Source organism: Nesoenas mayeri (assembly GCF_963082525.1).
Source record: "Nesoenas mayeri genome assembly, chromosome: 1".
NCBI classification, from domain to species: Eukaryota; Metazoa; Chordata; class Aves; order Columbiformes; family Columbidae; genus Nesoenas; species Nesoenas mayeri.
Genome location: NC_137541.1, coordinates 102,373,332 through 102,388,638, shown reverse-complemented (window position 1 = coordinate 102,388,638; position 15,307 = coordinate 102,373,332). Strand labels below are relative to the sequence as shown.

Below are 15,307 nucleotides of genomic sequence, written 5' to 3'. Positions count from 1 at the left end.
AAAAAAGATCATAACAAACAAAGCAAGGTAAAAAGCACATTACAAGCAAACAGAAGACCCACAGTGTGCTAACATGTGTTTAAGAATAAAAGAAAAGGCATAGATACGACATGAGTTTTCCCCATCTGAAAACAAAACTTCACACAATGTTTATTGCATCCTGACATCTGGAAAGTATTTAGCTATCTTATTATCAGGGGAAGGGAAATAAAATGTGAATATAAGTCATTTTGCAATGAATGAATTCATATATGAATAGGAATTTTACCGATAATTTTGTCAAATAGATTTTTCTTTTTCCCCTTAGATTACATTTACAGCAAGTAAAGACCTTGGATATTACATTACATTTTAGTCTAAAGCAGAATACTTTATCAAATCCTTCTATACCATTTCCTCCTCCTTGCATTAATAACCAACTTCCTGCCAGTAGCTACTGAAAGCGCCATTGTGAATCGATACGTACAGTCGACATATTTCATGCCTCAGCTATTGTGTATGAATTCCAGATGCAGCTTCCTGAAGAACACCTCGCCCCATCCACCAAACCTCAGGGCCAGGAAGAGCAAGCAGAGTCAGGATCCCTCCTCTCTCCTACCCAGGCTGCTAAATATTCAGTAAACACTCCTGAAGGCATATACAGCTTGATTTTCAAGTGTTCAGTGCCAAATGAAACAAATGGGACTCAAGGTCCTTTCAGCAGATTTACAGAATTCAAGTACAACTGGGTTATCACAGCTTGGCAAGCGAGTGTGAATCAGATGAGGCCTGGCGATGTGTTTGAGTGATGGTGTTCACAAACTCCTACACAGCTCACGGATGAAAGGAGAGGAGATGTGCCTGGTGAAGTCTCCAGGTTGTTTTATAAGACAGCTGAAGCACTCACCCTCTTCTTCATTTTAACACAATTGCTTTGCCAACTTTTTTTCTAAGGTAGAGTGAGCTGGTGAAGAAGCTCACCATAGGAGCAAATAAGTGCTAATGGCGGCAAGAGGGGAAGGTCAGATTCCCCCTTTCAGCACCAGATAACCCAAATCGGCTCAGCCTAGAGTAAAACACAACCCTCAATACAGGAGGTTTTAATTTAGACTCTTGAGCTTGCTGAGAGCACATAACTCCCTTTGTGTATGAGATCCCAGTTTGAAGTTTGGTTTTTTCCCCCTCAATTTCTGTTATGATGATGCTTTGAAAGTAGGAAGTTCTCATAGAGTAACTCAATTATACTGTTATTAAAAGGAAAAGTACAGCTGTGGAAAAGGTTTGCATCACTGAAGAGTTCCAAAATGTGATTAGGTATTTACTTTGATTCCCTTGACACTCTTAGCATTTCAGCTAGCTCTTCTTGTCTCTATGTTTTCCTTTTAAGCCAAGAAAACGCATTTGCAAAACACTACATAATGCAGGAATCCAGTAGGCCAGTGTTCTACAACCTGCATTTCCTGCAAACGAACCAAACTTTTGGAGGAATTTTGTTGCTTGCTTTCCCTGGAGGACTCCTCTGTATGGCAAGTTGTTCCAAAAAGCTACCAGTGATAAACTTTTAAAAGTTTTATCTCCTTGGCTAGAAAACATCCCTAAGGCTTTTATGGTCTTACTCACTCAAACCTAAGAAAATACCTGAGGAGTTGTGCTCTGTTCTGCTAAAAACATAATAAAAATCCTCTTAACCATGTTCCATAATTGCAGTTTGGATTCACCCAACACAAGCTTTCCTTCAAACACAATAAATGCATAAAGAAGCAATTTCACTGTGCTTGCCCATGCCAGATTTTATACCCATACTATACCAGCCATTCTCATTGCTCATGTTACAAAAAAGTGTCTGTTCTGAGTTTTGAGACTCAGTGCATATATTCACCTAGCTTAAAAACTCACTTAAATAAATCAATGACTTGACATAGGTTGCAATTTAAAGGGAAAAAAATTATTTAGGATCTTTTACAAAGCTTCTGTTTCTCAAACGCATTTTCCCTTTCTACAGGGTATTTTATAATATACAACTTCTAAAGTGTAGTCACCACAAAAGAATATTTTTAACTGGCCTGATGTCAGACACTGAGGTCCTTACTGATATAGCAATTTAACATATGCCAGGGGAAAAAAAACAGTTAATTTTGAGCCATCAACATTCCAGGCATTTTGCCCATTCCCATCCTTGCATAACAAGCGCTGAAGAGCTTGCATTCCACCCTCGAGTAGGTGGTATCAAATGACTGGTTTCCTAGGTAGGCAGACCGACTCGCTGCTTATTTCAGTATTGAAAAATTTCAAATAGATGAATATAATAGCTCCTGTCAAGCAGAAAAGCAAGAGGGACACAGATGGGATGACAAAGGTTTAACCTGATGATCTTAAGTAAACACCAATTTGAAATGGCAAACTTGCCCTGAAACAGCCATACTTACGTATTACAGCTAGAATGATGCCCAGCCCAGGATAATGTAGGCACAGCATGAGGGTGGAGATCAGTACAGACACTACTATGCAAACCACCTCATGGGGGAAAAAAAGCATGTATTTTCAGAATTTATAGCATGTCTGAATTGTTATATCTCTATACAACCCCACCCTTCGACAAAACAGGGCAACCCTTTTGTCATTCTAAACATCTGAGGAACCCAACGGGTTTTGTTAGTGTCTAAAACCTCATCTTCAAGACTGCTACCTGAACCCAGCACTAATGAAATTATACTGCTGAGCTCAAGAACATTTCAGCTTAGAAGATGTTATTTATTAAATACATAGCATGAGAAGTGCGATGAAAGTAAAACCCACTTTTTTGTGACACGAAATGTCTGATTTACAATTACAATGAACCCAAAGTTTAGACCATTAAAATCAGAAATGTCCTGAGTTGGAAGGGACTGACAAGGGTCATCGAGTCCAACTCCTGTCCCTGCACAGGACAACCCCACAGTTCACACCACGTGTCTGAGGGCATTGTCCAGTCTCTTATTCAGATTATGAACAAGATGCGTGTCTTGGGCAGAAAAATACTCTGAAGGAATAGAAAGGTCCTAACTCATGCTCATTAAGGGGACAAATTATGAGTATCCTGCAGCTGGTACTTTCTAAACTACAAGTTCTGGTCTTCCTAGCTTAAACAAGTTCTTCAAACCTACTTTATTTGAATTTTCCAAGGGGAAAAATAAAAAAAGAAACAAAAAAAAAGAAACAAAAAAGAAACAAAACGACAAAAAACAATGCCTCCTTACATTTACATGCCTAGACTTTTAGGTGACATATCAGACCACTCTACAGCTGAGGCCTTTGTTACCTGTAGAATAGGAAGATCAGTGGGGATAAAGAAAAAGAAATAAATCCACAGTTATGATTTAGAGGAGAATAGTGGCTAAGATCAGACAAAAATACAGAGATGATCAACATAAATCAGCCCACCTTACTCTTTTTTTTTAGGCTTATAATGGGGCCCTGTTCCCTGCCACTTCAGGTAACAGGGAACTTCAGTCCCACATGCAATCCTCAGAGAAGGTGGCTGTGGGACTGAAGACACATAATGAAAGGTGCAAGAACTCCGTAATTTCTGGTATTTACCGACCCTCTTGAGAGTGGATTATGATTTATATCCAAAGAGGGTAAAGGCTAGAGAAAGGGGAAGAAAGAAATGGAAAGTACAAGAAGCTTGGGAACTCAGCCAAATGCTCACAAAATTTCTCCTCTGTGTCTACTTTGGCTGCTCCTGCAAGTATGTGCCACTGTGGCTTGGGCGGACAACTCAAGTGCACTCTGTAGAATATCCAGCCTTCCTGGCAGCCTGATTCAATAATGAGTAGGTCTTAAATTGGCTTAGGACACTCATGAAACCTTTAGAGTACACTGGCATTTTGCAGAGAAAATTATGTATTCACCTTGAGGAAAACTGCAAAGCCTGCTAAAAGCAAAGGAAGAGAGGAATTAGGTTTTTTTTCCCCAATTCACAGGTAAACTCATATAACAAAACCTTTAATGACGTTCAAGAGCATGGCTCATCTCTCTTTATAACCCAAAGAAAAAGCTTTATGTTTAAAAGCTGACACTAGGAGATTTAGGCTGACATGCCTGTGCCAGGTATTTATGTGGTATCAGCCAAATTACTTCATTCCTAAATCACATTTTCAGATTACTTTAGCAGAATAAATCATACAAATCCACTGAATTTCACTTTGAAACCTGCCTACACAAGATGTATTTTACCAGGAAAATACTTGACTATGTTATTGTACCAGTACTGGAATGTTACTATCAATATCCAACCGACATGTATTTTGTCAGTACAGGCATACACTGCACTGACACATTTCTGCTTGTGCTAGTGCTTTTAAAAGCGGAACTAAAAATTAATTTGGGTAATGAGACAACAAATTTGCAACAAAGTAACTATTCAGCAACTATACTGAAAAGAAAGAAGTAACATTCTTAAAGGGAATGTAGAAATATTAAGCACAGTTGACGAGGCAGCTTTTTTCAAGGCTAAAATAAATCTGTTGACAGCCACTGTGTGATTTAAACAATTGAATAGAAAAATAACATATCCGAATTCAAATTTACAGAAGGTATAAACAAATTGCTGCTTCTGCACTCAAATTAGGTAAACTAAAGATGCTTGGATATATTTGTTCATTAAAGTCAGATACTATCAAGACTGGATCATCATAAAAAAAAAAACAAATCACAGTTAACAATTTTAGTGCCTTTTATTGGAGAGAGAATTTTTCATCTATTGATTAATACACTTATGAGGCACTACAGCAATGACATTTCTTGATCATTTGCTAATACAACTCATGTACTTGTTACACTGAACTGTACAACTTGTGCTTGAGGGGTACGCTTTCCAGTGTGCAAATGCTTTCATGAGAGGTGGTCCCACCAAAATAGCAACTGAAACTGAAAACGGTATTTATCCAGGCAGCTTGGGGCTGGTTTGTTCAAAAAGACCATCCTCCCTCCCTCCTGCTTCTCTGGAAGGCCACACTGATAGATCAGAGAGAAGAAATTTCATGGAAATAAGGTACAGTTTATTTAAGAATAATGGGGGGAAAAGAAGAGTAAAGAGCAGAAGAAAAGTGATTGAGCGTCTCTTCAGCATGACTGGCGGGTTAAAAGGTAGAATTTCCACGCCTCCTCCCAGAGTCTGGACTGGAAACAGGGGCCTCTTCCCCAGCGTGCTGAAGATGTTGGAACCCACAGCTCACAACATCTGAAGATACACCCATGGGAAAAATTAAATTGCAAATTATCCAACTTCCTTCCAGTGGGAAACCAAAGGGGGGAAAAAAAAAAGCTCTGTGAATGCCTTAATTTATGTGAAGGCCAAACCACTCAGTAGTCAGATTTTTGAAGGAGGAATTAAAATCACATTATATTTTATGAGGGAGGAGAAATATTTGGGGAGTATAAGCCAAATTTTCTACTATCACTGGGTCTCATCTGCTGAATTCCTCAAGACAGTTCATTCAGAAATCCCAACGCTGCATTTACTTGCTAAGACACCACATACAAAGAACATATTTTTCAAAACTTCTTTACAACATATGGCAAATACTCTGCTTGTATCTAAATCTCTATGATCTAGCAAGATTCACAAGAGTGACTAAAATGCAACACACTCCCCTTCAGTTTCTGGGGCTTTTTGTCCTGCTTTCCTTTATGGGAAAATACATACTTTTTTCCTATAGTACATTTTAAGTCTCCCATTAAAACATGGAAACAAAACAGTCTGTCTGTTGCACTTATTTGCTATATGTTTCCACACTCTGTTTGACAAGCAAGTAGTCATAATATACTGCTTTACAGTTGTGACATACTGTAGCATTTTAATTTTCTACTTTGTAGATTTTAATCCATTGCAGCACATTCCATCACCCACACTGTGCACTAACAGTAGATATTTCACCAGCCAAGGGAGAACGAACACAAAGATATTTAGTAGAGACAAAAGCCCTACAGAAATACCAGCAAGCTAAGGGGAAGGAATGCATGATAAATGAAGAATGCAACCACAGAGATAACCGGTAGGGGCAACGAGCTTTGTGCAGTTCCACTCAAAAGCCGAAAGCTGATTACTTCCGTGCAACATACTGGGCAGAATAAGGCCACTATTTTAAAGTAACTGACATGCTTTTGCTAAATAACAGACCATTGTCAGAGACGCTATCCTGAGACAGCAAAACTACCCTTACTGCAATTACTATCCTCTAGTTGGAAGGCTAGTTACCCGGATTTTCTGCACATCAAACCCCAGCTCGCTTCTGATGTTCAGAAATACTGCATTCCAGGTACAAACAAATGTTCGGCATTTCCAGATGAGAAATGCTTCTGCTACCAAAAACAAACAAACCAACCAACCAACCACCTCACCACTATATCTCTTCCTTGCAATAACACCAAAAAAAAAAAAGAGAATTGTTTTGGAAAAGCACATAGAAAAGGTATGTCAGAAAACATTTAATACAATCCTCACAGCACCAGTGGCTCTGCTAAACTAAACAGCAAAGAACTGAATTCTCTCCTCTTTCTTTCAGCAACTGTGATGAACACCTAAATTACTATCACTGGACTATTAATTGCTCAGGGTTAAGCACCTGACCAAGCAGGACACTGACAGGTTTTTGGTTTGCCTTTTTCTTCCCCCCAATTATTTAACCTTTTTAGGTAATAGTAAATTATATTCACATGCCATATTTCACAATGCAAACTTTTATTCCAGTTACAAATCCTGAAGATTTAGCTGTGTATCTCTAACATGCTTGCATGGTTTTTTTTTTAAAGCCTGAATTGCATCCAAATGTGGGTAAATTTTCCAAGAACAACAAAATGGCAAATTGCCTATAAAGCTTCCAATCCCTGCCAAGACACATGACAGCGTTACAATTTCCCCCAAACAGTCACCATGATATGAAAAAAAGAGGCAAAAAGTATTAAACTTTTTTTAACCCCTGTTCTGAGAGACAAATACTGTCAAAATAGTATAAAAAAATTAAAAAGCAAAAATAAAATCCTAAAAAAAAACCAAACTTAAAAAAGAAACCACTAAGGTTTTCAAAGTTAACTGTATAGAATCCTTCTAAATGTCAGTCAATTTTAATAAGAGAATGTTACATCAGCACAAATTAAAATAGTCTGTGCATAAAATTACGGTGTTCAAGTCATTATCTATATCTACACTATTTTCCTGAATATGTGGCAAATGGTTTGAAAACAATGAGGTTAAATGAGGACCTGCTAAACTATACTAGTAGATAATATTTCTAAAATAGTACAAAATAAGGATAGATTATTTTTACAAAGCCATGAAAAACACTGCAAGACTGACCTTCACAAAAGAAATACTTAGGATAAGCAATTAGATTGAAGGACTTGGTGAAGAGTTTCTCTGTTTCAACTTTTTTTTTTTTTTAAGCTCTGTCAGATTTTCTTTTTCAATCTCAATATTTATTTTCATGTACTCTTATGTTCTGTTCTGAACATCTTCATTTATGTTACAGGAATTTCTGCATTCTTTCTTCACACTGAGTTCATGACTTCAGTATAATGAATTTAGAACACAGGTATGCAAAGCTCCGAATGTACTGACAGAGCCAGGCTGATATAAACCAAGTGTAAATTAAAAGACTGTTTATATTGAGGTTTGAGAAGAAGGGGGTAAAATGTAAAACAGTTCAATTAAACTACTGCAATGTTATGTTTACACAAGTGTAGAACAGGGCTGACATTTAGCTTTATCTCTGCAAACAAACATCATAATCTTATGATAAAGTCTTATGTTTACCTAAGTTTTTATTATCTGTGAACTACTCAACAGTAAGTAAATCAGTCTTCCTAAAGACAGTTCAGCTGGGAGGCTGGCTCCAGCTCTGCTTTAAAAACTTTAATCACAAGAATAAAAACTGAAAACAATAAATAAAATCTTTAATTACCTTTTCTTGGCCTCTTCATATTGCCAGTTCAGTCTTACTTTGTCTACAAGTCTTGTTTTGTCATCGAACCCAAACTTTTGTAGAGTTGGGGAACAAGGAGAAAGGAGAGGAAAAGAAGGAGAAATGAGATTTTAAAAACACTCTTGTAATAAAGGAAGGGATAAATTAGTCTTCCTTACGGAAGTCAATTAAAAAAAACCTCAATGTTTTAAGCAATAACATAATCAAAATAAATTCTATGCTTCAGAAATACAAAACTGGTGTATTGCTAAAAATACTGAAGATAAATGAGCCCTTTCAATAAGTTAAGATCCTTGAAATCAAGGGTTAGGAAACAGAAGCACTGATGAACAGTAAGGCTTTTCAACTTCATCCAAGCCTAAAACACAAAAGTATTTTTAATTGAAATATTTTACTACTTGATACTATTTTATGTATAGTTTATTTAGAAGTAATTCAGATTACATTCCCTGTACTGTGATGTGTCAACCGAGTACTTAGATCATAGTACATTCTAAACACTATTACAAAAACATATTCTGAAGAAGAGGTCTGTGGACGCCTCAGCATGAGCTGTTACTCTGAGATGAACTTGCAATCACCAAAGCGATGACACGAGAAGTGCTCAGCTGGGCTGGCTGAGTCCAGGAGCTGATTTTACCTGTCAATGACCCCCGACCACGTCATCATGTCCCTGTGCCATGCTCTGGTGGCAGAACCACAAAGCCCACCACCACTCATGAGCGCCACTCACACGCTCTGGAATCAATAAGCAAACAACTCCCTTGCCACCAATATTGCTTTGGATTTTTTGTTCTCCTACAGCCAACACCTCTTAAATTAAACCAGGGAATAACGATGCATCGCTACAGTACAATAGTAGCTTATTTTCTACAGCAAGAGGCTCACGTAGGAACACATACCTCCCCAGTGATGTCAGTCTGAGAACAAGCATCGCAGTGTTGTTGAGGTAAACAGGAGTCGCTGAGCGAACTAGAATTGTGTTGGGCATCCTGCAGGGAATCTGTAATACAACAGCTATTCCTGAATCCATCTGTTAACTTGGCCAGGCTCTACGGGAGAAGAGATTAAAATAAATAAATAAATAAATAAATAAATAAAAATCCCTGATTTTTAGAATTATTTATTAATGGAAAACTAACAAAAATATTTTAAAAATATGACAGGTAGCTTGCCTATAAAGAGCTATTTACAAAAAGTAAAATTCATTGTAGTGTTACTAACATGCACAAGCTTTGCTTTGAAACCAACTCTTCTTTTTAAAAGATGCATCTAACCATAAACAGATTTTAAATTACTTGATTTAGATCTATAAATTTTTTAGCTTTTGTATGGCTTACAGTTCTTTATATCTAGCAGCAGTCAGCTTTCAGACTAGCTGATATGGAAGACAAATGTGATTCACCTGCCCTTTTGCCATGTTCGGCACAGGGCACATTTTTTAGCCACTACTGCTATCACATCCAACTTGATGAATACCTTGTGTTGTATTTCTATGACAGTTGATTCCACCCTTGTGCTCCCTTACCCAAGGTTCACATAGTTAAGAGATATTTTACACCTTGGGATAAGCAAGGGACATCTCTGAGATGACTAGACAATGACACAAACTGGGAGGATAAAGCAGAGACCTCAAGCAGTCTGTAAGGGGAATGGGGAGTACGACAGAAACATATTATACAAAATAATAACAATAACTTGTTTGACAGCACAAGCTTGCTTAGCAGCTCTTAAAAATCCTTTAAGTTAACATTGCTTTTATTTTCTGACTGCCATTCTCTCTCTTTCAAAAATTACAGATAATGTATTATCAATAATAAAACCACCATGCAGTGCAGTCATTTATGACAGAGACCTTAAGCATTATGCATCAAAAGAACTTTTTAAAACAAGATATTAAAAACTTTCCCCTCACTAGAAGATAAGGGGCAATCACAGTATGTGGGGAAAAAACTCCACCAAACAAAAAACCCCAGAAATTTGAAGAGCTATATCAATTTTTAAAACCATAACATAATCAAACCGTTTGGTTCTAAAAATACACACAAAAACTCTGAAACTGCCTACTCCAGAGTCTAACCTACAGAATCAGAAACATTGCACTGGGAAAAGACTGACCCTCTCAGCAATCTCAGTGGCTCTGACAACTGCTGATTTGCAATAAGCCCCAGTTACTGTCCATATTCAGCTGCCAGATTTCTCAAGCCTTCAAAGTCCAGTTTCAAAAGGACACATCAATGCTGTCTTTTCTTACAATAAATTCAGCTAATGGAGTCAAGAAGATGAACCTGTGTAACAGCCACTGGCTGCGGCTCACAGGAACAGCAAGGCCACCTTGAAGACAAAAGCTGTGGTTTCAAAGCCTGGGAAGCACCTGTAGGAACTGCAGCAGGCCTGAAAACAGCCAGCAAAACCTGCCCTCATGCTCCCCTCCACTAGACATTAAAAAAGAGGGAAAACACCAAACCTGGTGCAGGATGGACGAACAAGTAGGTTCCCAAGCCACAAGACTGGGGGCCCTGTGCTCCTCCCTGTCACCCCCACAATCACAAACACTTTGTCCTTCCTATTAGGTAAAAGGCAGGGGGAGAAGCAGGTGCACCCCACATGTTGGAGAGCACACGCTGCTCCCTCTTCATCCTCCGTCTGCTGGTACAACTACAAGGTCTGAGTAGGGCTGGGATTTTGTGCTCAGCACTGGCAGGGACAGAGGACAGTGCAGAGAAACGCCAAACATGCCAGCAGTGGGACAAAGCTATCGCTGCTTGCCTCACTATGCATATACCACATATACCTCTGCTTGCCTCCAGGAGCTTGATTTGTCTTGGCTCCCCAAAAGACAACAATTCTTCTGCCATGTCCCAACTGAACTGTGCCATCTTAGTATGAAGGACAAACAAAACAGTCTCTTCTCAGTCCTGAGACAGCAGAATTCAATTTCAAGTTATTTTGCTGAGAAGCCCCTAGCTAGTGTTCCTTTATCCTCCAAGACTTGCTGCAAAATGAACTGCTCCACAACCTGGCAAAAAGAAAACTGGAATGTTTTCCCCTTTATGAAAACTGAAAATTGCAGACTGTCTAACTTTCTTCTTCAAAACTCACTGGAAATCATCCAGTCCTGTCAGTCTCCTGCTGTATGGAGGATCAAGATGGATCTCTAATGGTTTCATAACATGGAAATAATGATTTCCAATCACAGCTAAACAAACAAACATCAAACATCTAACTTGTCCTCTTCCCAGTAAATCAGAGCCAGTCACACGAACATGAACAAAACCTGAGGATTCACAAAGCCTGAGGTTCCTCCTAAATAAGCTCTGTCCCATCTGGCACCTTTAGCTAACACGTATTATGTTACAGACATACACAACACCAAAGATCCTGATGCCAGAACTTATCTCTAAACTTTTGCTCGTATTTCAGCTACTTTATGCGCTCCTAGTGTGCTCCTGCCACCCTCCAGCATCTCCCTGACAGGCAGTGAATGGCTGCCTGGCTGCTGGCCATGCTTCCTAGCTGGGCACAGCTGCTGAAACCTCAATACTACTTAAAAATTACATAGTATTTGGCTGGTGGAAACCACCATGTAGCATCACCTTAACTTCTATCTACATGCAGAGGTGACTATGCTCTAGGATAAACATATCCTTTGAGTCCTATTTGGATGAGTGAAAGCACAGCCTCCAGCAATTCTAACATAGAAAATGACAACCTGAGTTAGCATACATGTAGATAGAAACAATTTACATTAACCGCTGGGAGCAATATCCTGCACAGCTACATGAAAGAATCAATCATTAATTTGGGGTTCATGGATTGTTGATGGCAAATGCACAGAAACTGCCAGACGAGCCTACAATATGGATCTGAAGTTCTAGGCACAGCAGCCCAAAGCTACTCAAAAACATGAGCACTGCCATTTTGTCATTGCTCTGTTACTATCTGATTTGGGAGCTCCCTACCACATACAATTTCAGTGCAGTTCCTATCTATTTAGCTTATTTAATTGTTCAGAAAAGGAGAAAAAACAAACAAATAAACAACAACAACAAAAAAAAACCCACACAAAACAAATACACACACACCAAAAAACAAAACAAACTCAAACAAACACACCACCACCAAACTCCAACACTTCCTAGGGATAAAGGACAACATTTTAAAAGCATATGGACATACTGGAACAGAGACAAAAGTAGGAAATGGATGGGGAGGGAGGAAATGGATATAGATGCTGCTTTCAGAAATCTAACTATGCACCTTGATTACTCAGCGTTATATAAAAAGTTTGCCCACCTTCTTGGAGCAGTGACACTACATTTGTGGCTTTATTTGTAACCACAGCGCCCAGTTTAAATCTGACCACCCTCTCCTTCGCTCATCAGCCTCCTCTCCCACACAACTCAATCCAATTACCATATTTCTGACAGCTACAATTTTCCAAGCACCTACACAAGACTGAGTCACTTCTACTATGTTTAGTTCTGTTGCTTACACTGGCCAGATTTAAACTAAGAAATAGTAAGAAATTGTCTATTTCCTTTCTCTGAAACAAATCCCCAGCTGTTTATACAATACTTTAAACTCCTCTAAGAACAGATTTCAAAACAAAAAAGTTTTCATAAGAGAGCTTGTCTTACCAACCATAGCTTTTAAATATAGCATTTTCAAGGAGAAATCAATCTCACAATTGATAGGAAATTAAAAATCAAATTCTGAATTAATTAGGAAGACAATTAAAATAGACTTGCACTTGTTTGACAAAGCTAAATAAATTCATCACAACAGTCTTCAACTAATTATGAAAAGGCAAAGCACAGAAATGTTTGGTGACAACAAAAACAACTTATTTTTTGGGGTCAAAATTTTTAAAAAATATCCAGGAGAAAGATGAATATTTTTGCAGAGCACAATAAGTTGGCAGAAATACACAATTTTTACAGCTGTAGATGTTGCAAACTAAGGCATTTAATCCCTTATTACAATTGCAACAAAACACGCAGAACTGGTTTGCATACCAGGCTTGTATGGAACAATTATATTCTAGATTCTCCTGGACTATATGTTTATTACTAGGTGGTATCACAACAGACTGTCATCAGTTACAAAAATGATACCTCCTAGAATGATATTTCACGTATGTCAGGTAGACATCCATGAAGAGGGATAGCAACACTTTTCATTTTGACTTCTGTCTTGTACAGCCTCTACGTCCTGATGCTGCCAGCACTGCCCAAACCTTGAGGCTAAGCTTCATCCTAGACTTCTAGCTCTCTCAATACTGTAATTAAAGAAACTGCACGTGCACTTCAAGTTGGTTTAACAGATACGATTTTCAAGGCATCTCACTGTTTACAGCTGGATTTAGTGCCACTGAGGACTGAAAATGTAAGAAAAAGGGAAAAAAAAAAAATCTAGTGGGGGAGTCAAAACAAGGCCAGTAGTTAAGCTGCTCCAAGTTCTCACACGCAAGTCTTTAAGTTACCAGTTAGTCTCCTAAAACATGTGTCACTGCCTTCATGAAGAACTGCCTTTCTAATCATTTCCTACTAGCCAAGCATGTGGAAAACTGAAAAATCACATTAAAACTTGGCCAAAGCAAAATATCAAATATCCTAAAAGTAGCCAAGGCAGAAACTTTTCGTAGTGACTTAAGTGTTTTGTCTCCTTGAACATGGATTTGTGGTCCATCAGCTGACCTTTGGGTAATGCTTTAGAGACTGAATAATTGTATAACTATTGAAATTTATTGTATGCAGATTACAAGCTACCCATATCATTTTACAATAAAAGAAAAATACTAGTGAAACACTATAGCAGAGAAAGCTGAAATAATGTTTTAATGGCAACATTAATTTAGTATCATACCAAAAACGTAGGTAATAGCAGCTTGAAGACTGGGTGAAGAGACTTGTCCTTGCCACCCCTCTATATCTGCAGCATATTTGGGCAAGTCTATACTGAAATCCCTGTGGTGGCAGAGGCTCGTGGCTCTTTGATCAAGCTCCCATCTTGCTAATAACACAAATACAGCAACTGAGAGCTCATAGCAAGATGCAGAATCCATTCAAAAGTGAGATCATTACTCGGGCATGTATTGGATGCTCCAATCCATAAAATAATCTACAGGTTGCTTGTTTAGGTATATATTGTATTTAATCATAGTCTTTGTGGGTTTTGTGAGAACATCTGAAATTAGTGCATGTCTTGATATGGGTATTTAAGGGAGAGTTTGGGGGGGGGGCGGGGAGAGAACTGTCAAACTGTGGCAATAGTGACACAGAGATCCAGTTTTGTGAACTGCTTATAAAAAAAACAACATGGTAGATAAACTGATAAACATTTTAGCACACGAATTCTCAGTCCTACTTCATTATAAGGAGACAAACAAAATGAAAAAACAAATACCATAAAACTTAACAGATATTTTCTCAAAATGCAACATAGTTATTCCATAGCAGTCTTTAATATGGTCAACAGCAATGGAAAGCTATCTTCAGTAAAGATATTGATCTCAATGTAAACACAGCACACTATCTAAGACAAGAATATGAAACACATATCAAGTCTTATGTTCACAGCATAGACAATGACTACTTACATCTTTCGAGTGATTATGAAACAGAAAAATCAGTTTAGGCCACCCCACTTCCTTATTTAGACTTGGTAACCCCAGTGCCAGAAGAAGAAAATAGAGGTAGGTTATTACTTTTCAGCAGGTCTTTGTTAAGTAGCGTATATTTTACCTGCATAAGGTCCTGCCTTTCTTTTTCACCTGTGCATATAGCTTTCTTTATGGTTCGAAGCTCACTCATTATAGCCTGTGCTTCATCCAGTCTATAATTTGTATGAGCACTTGACATCTTACGATCAATCCTGTTGAAAAGAATTTTCACATAATTAGAAAGAGCACAGATGTTTTAAGACCTCTTGATTATTCATGTACCACTTTGTTTCCAGGCTTAAAATTATACTCTACTTGGAATTAACAGAGCCCTCGTCATCTAGTACATTCTAACCACAAGGCAATGCAGTTCTGCAGAATCAACACATTTTCTGGTTTTAATGTCTTAATACAGAGCTTACTTACAGGCAACATTCGTGGAATATTTCCCACAACAAAAATAAAATCAATCCAAAACTAATCTACACAGTAAAAAGTCAAAAAATAAAGGTATCAGCGGTCTAGCTGTCACATTCCCATGCAGCACCACACATTGCAACATCTCTTACAGGACTTCCTATGTGATCTTGTTTTAGAAGTTTCTAACAAAAGCATTACATTTTCTTGGGAAGAAATTTTTAATTCCTAAGTTTTTATTGGAAGTGCCTTTCTGCCATTATGGGCATCTTTGAGTATCTTTTCT

General features: G+C 38.1%; 1 protein-coding gene across 1 annotated transcript in view; it reads right to left on the bottom strand.

Annotated features, from left to right (window-relative positions):
* WWC3 (WWC family member 3) overlaps nucleotides 1–15,307 on the bottom strand; it is a gene marked incomplete at both ends in the record, with an annotated part of 99,966 nt that overhangs the window by 30,657 nt on the left and 54,002 nt on the right. Inside the window, 3 exons of the mRNA XM_080363700.1 lie at nucleotides 7,920–7,993; nucleotides 8,843–8,992; nucleotides 14,687–14,816. Coding sequence (XP_080219826.1) covers nucleotides 7,920–7,993; nucleotides 8,843–8,992; nucleotides 14,687–14,816 — 354 coding nt within the window. The remainder of the gene's footprint in view (nucleotides 1–7,919; nucleotides 7,994–8,842; nucleotides 8,993–14,686; nucleotides 14,817–15,307) is intronic.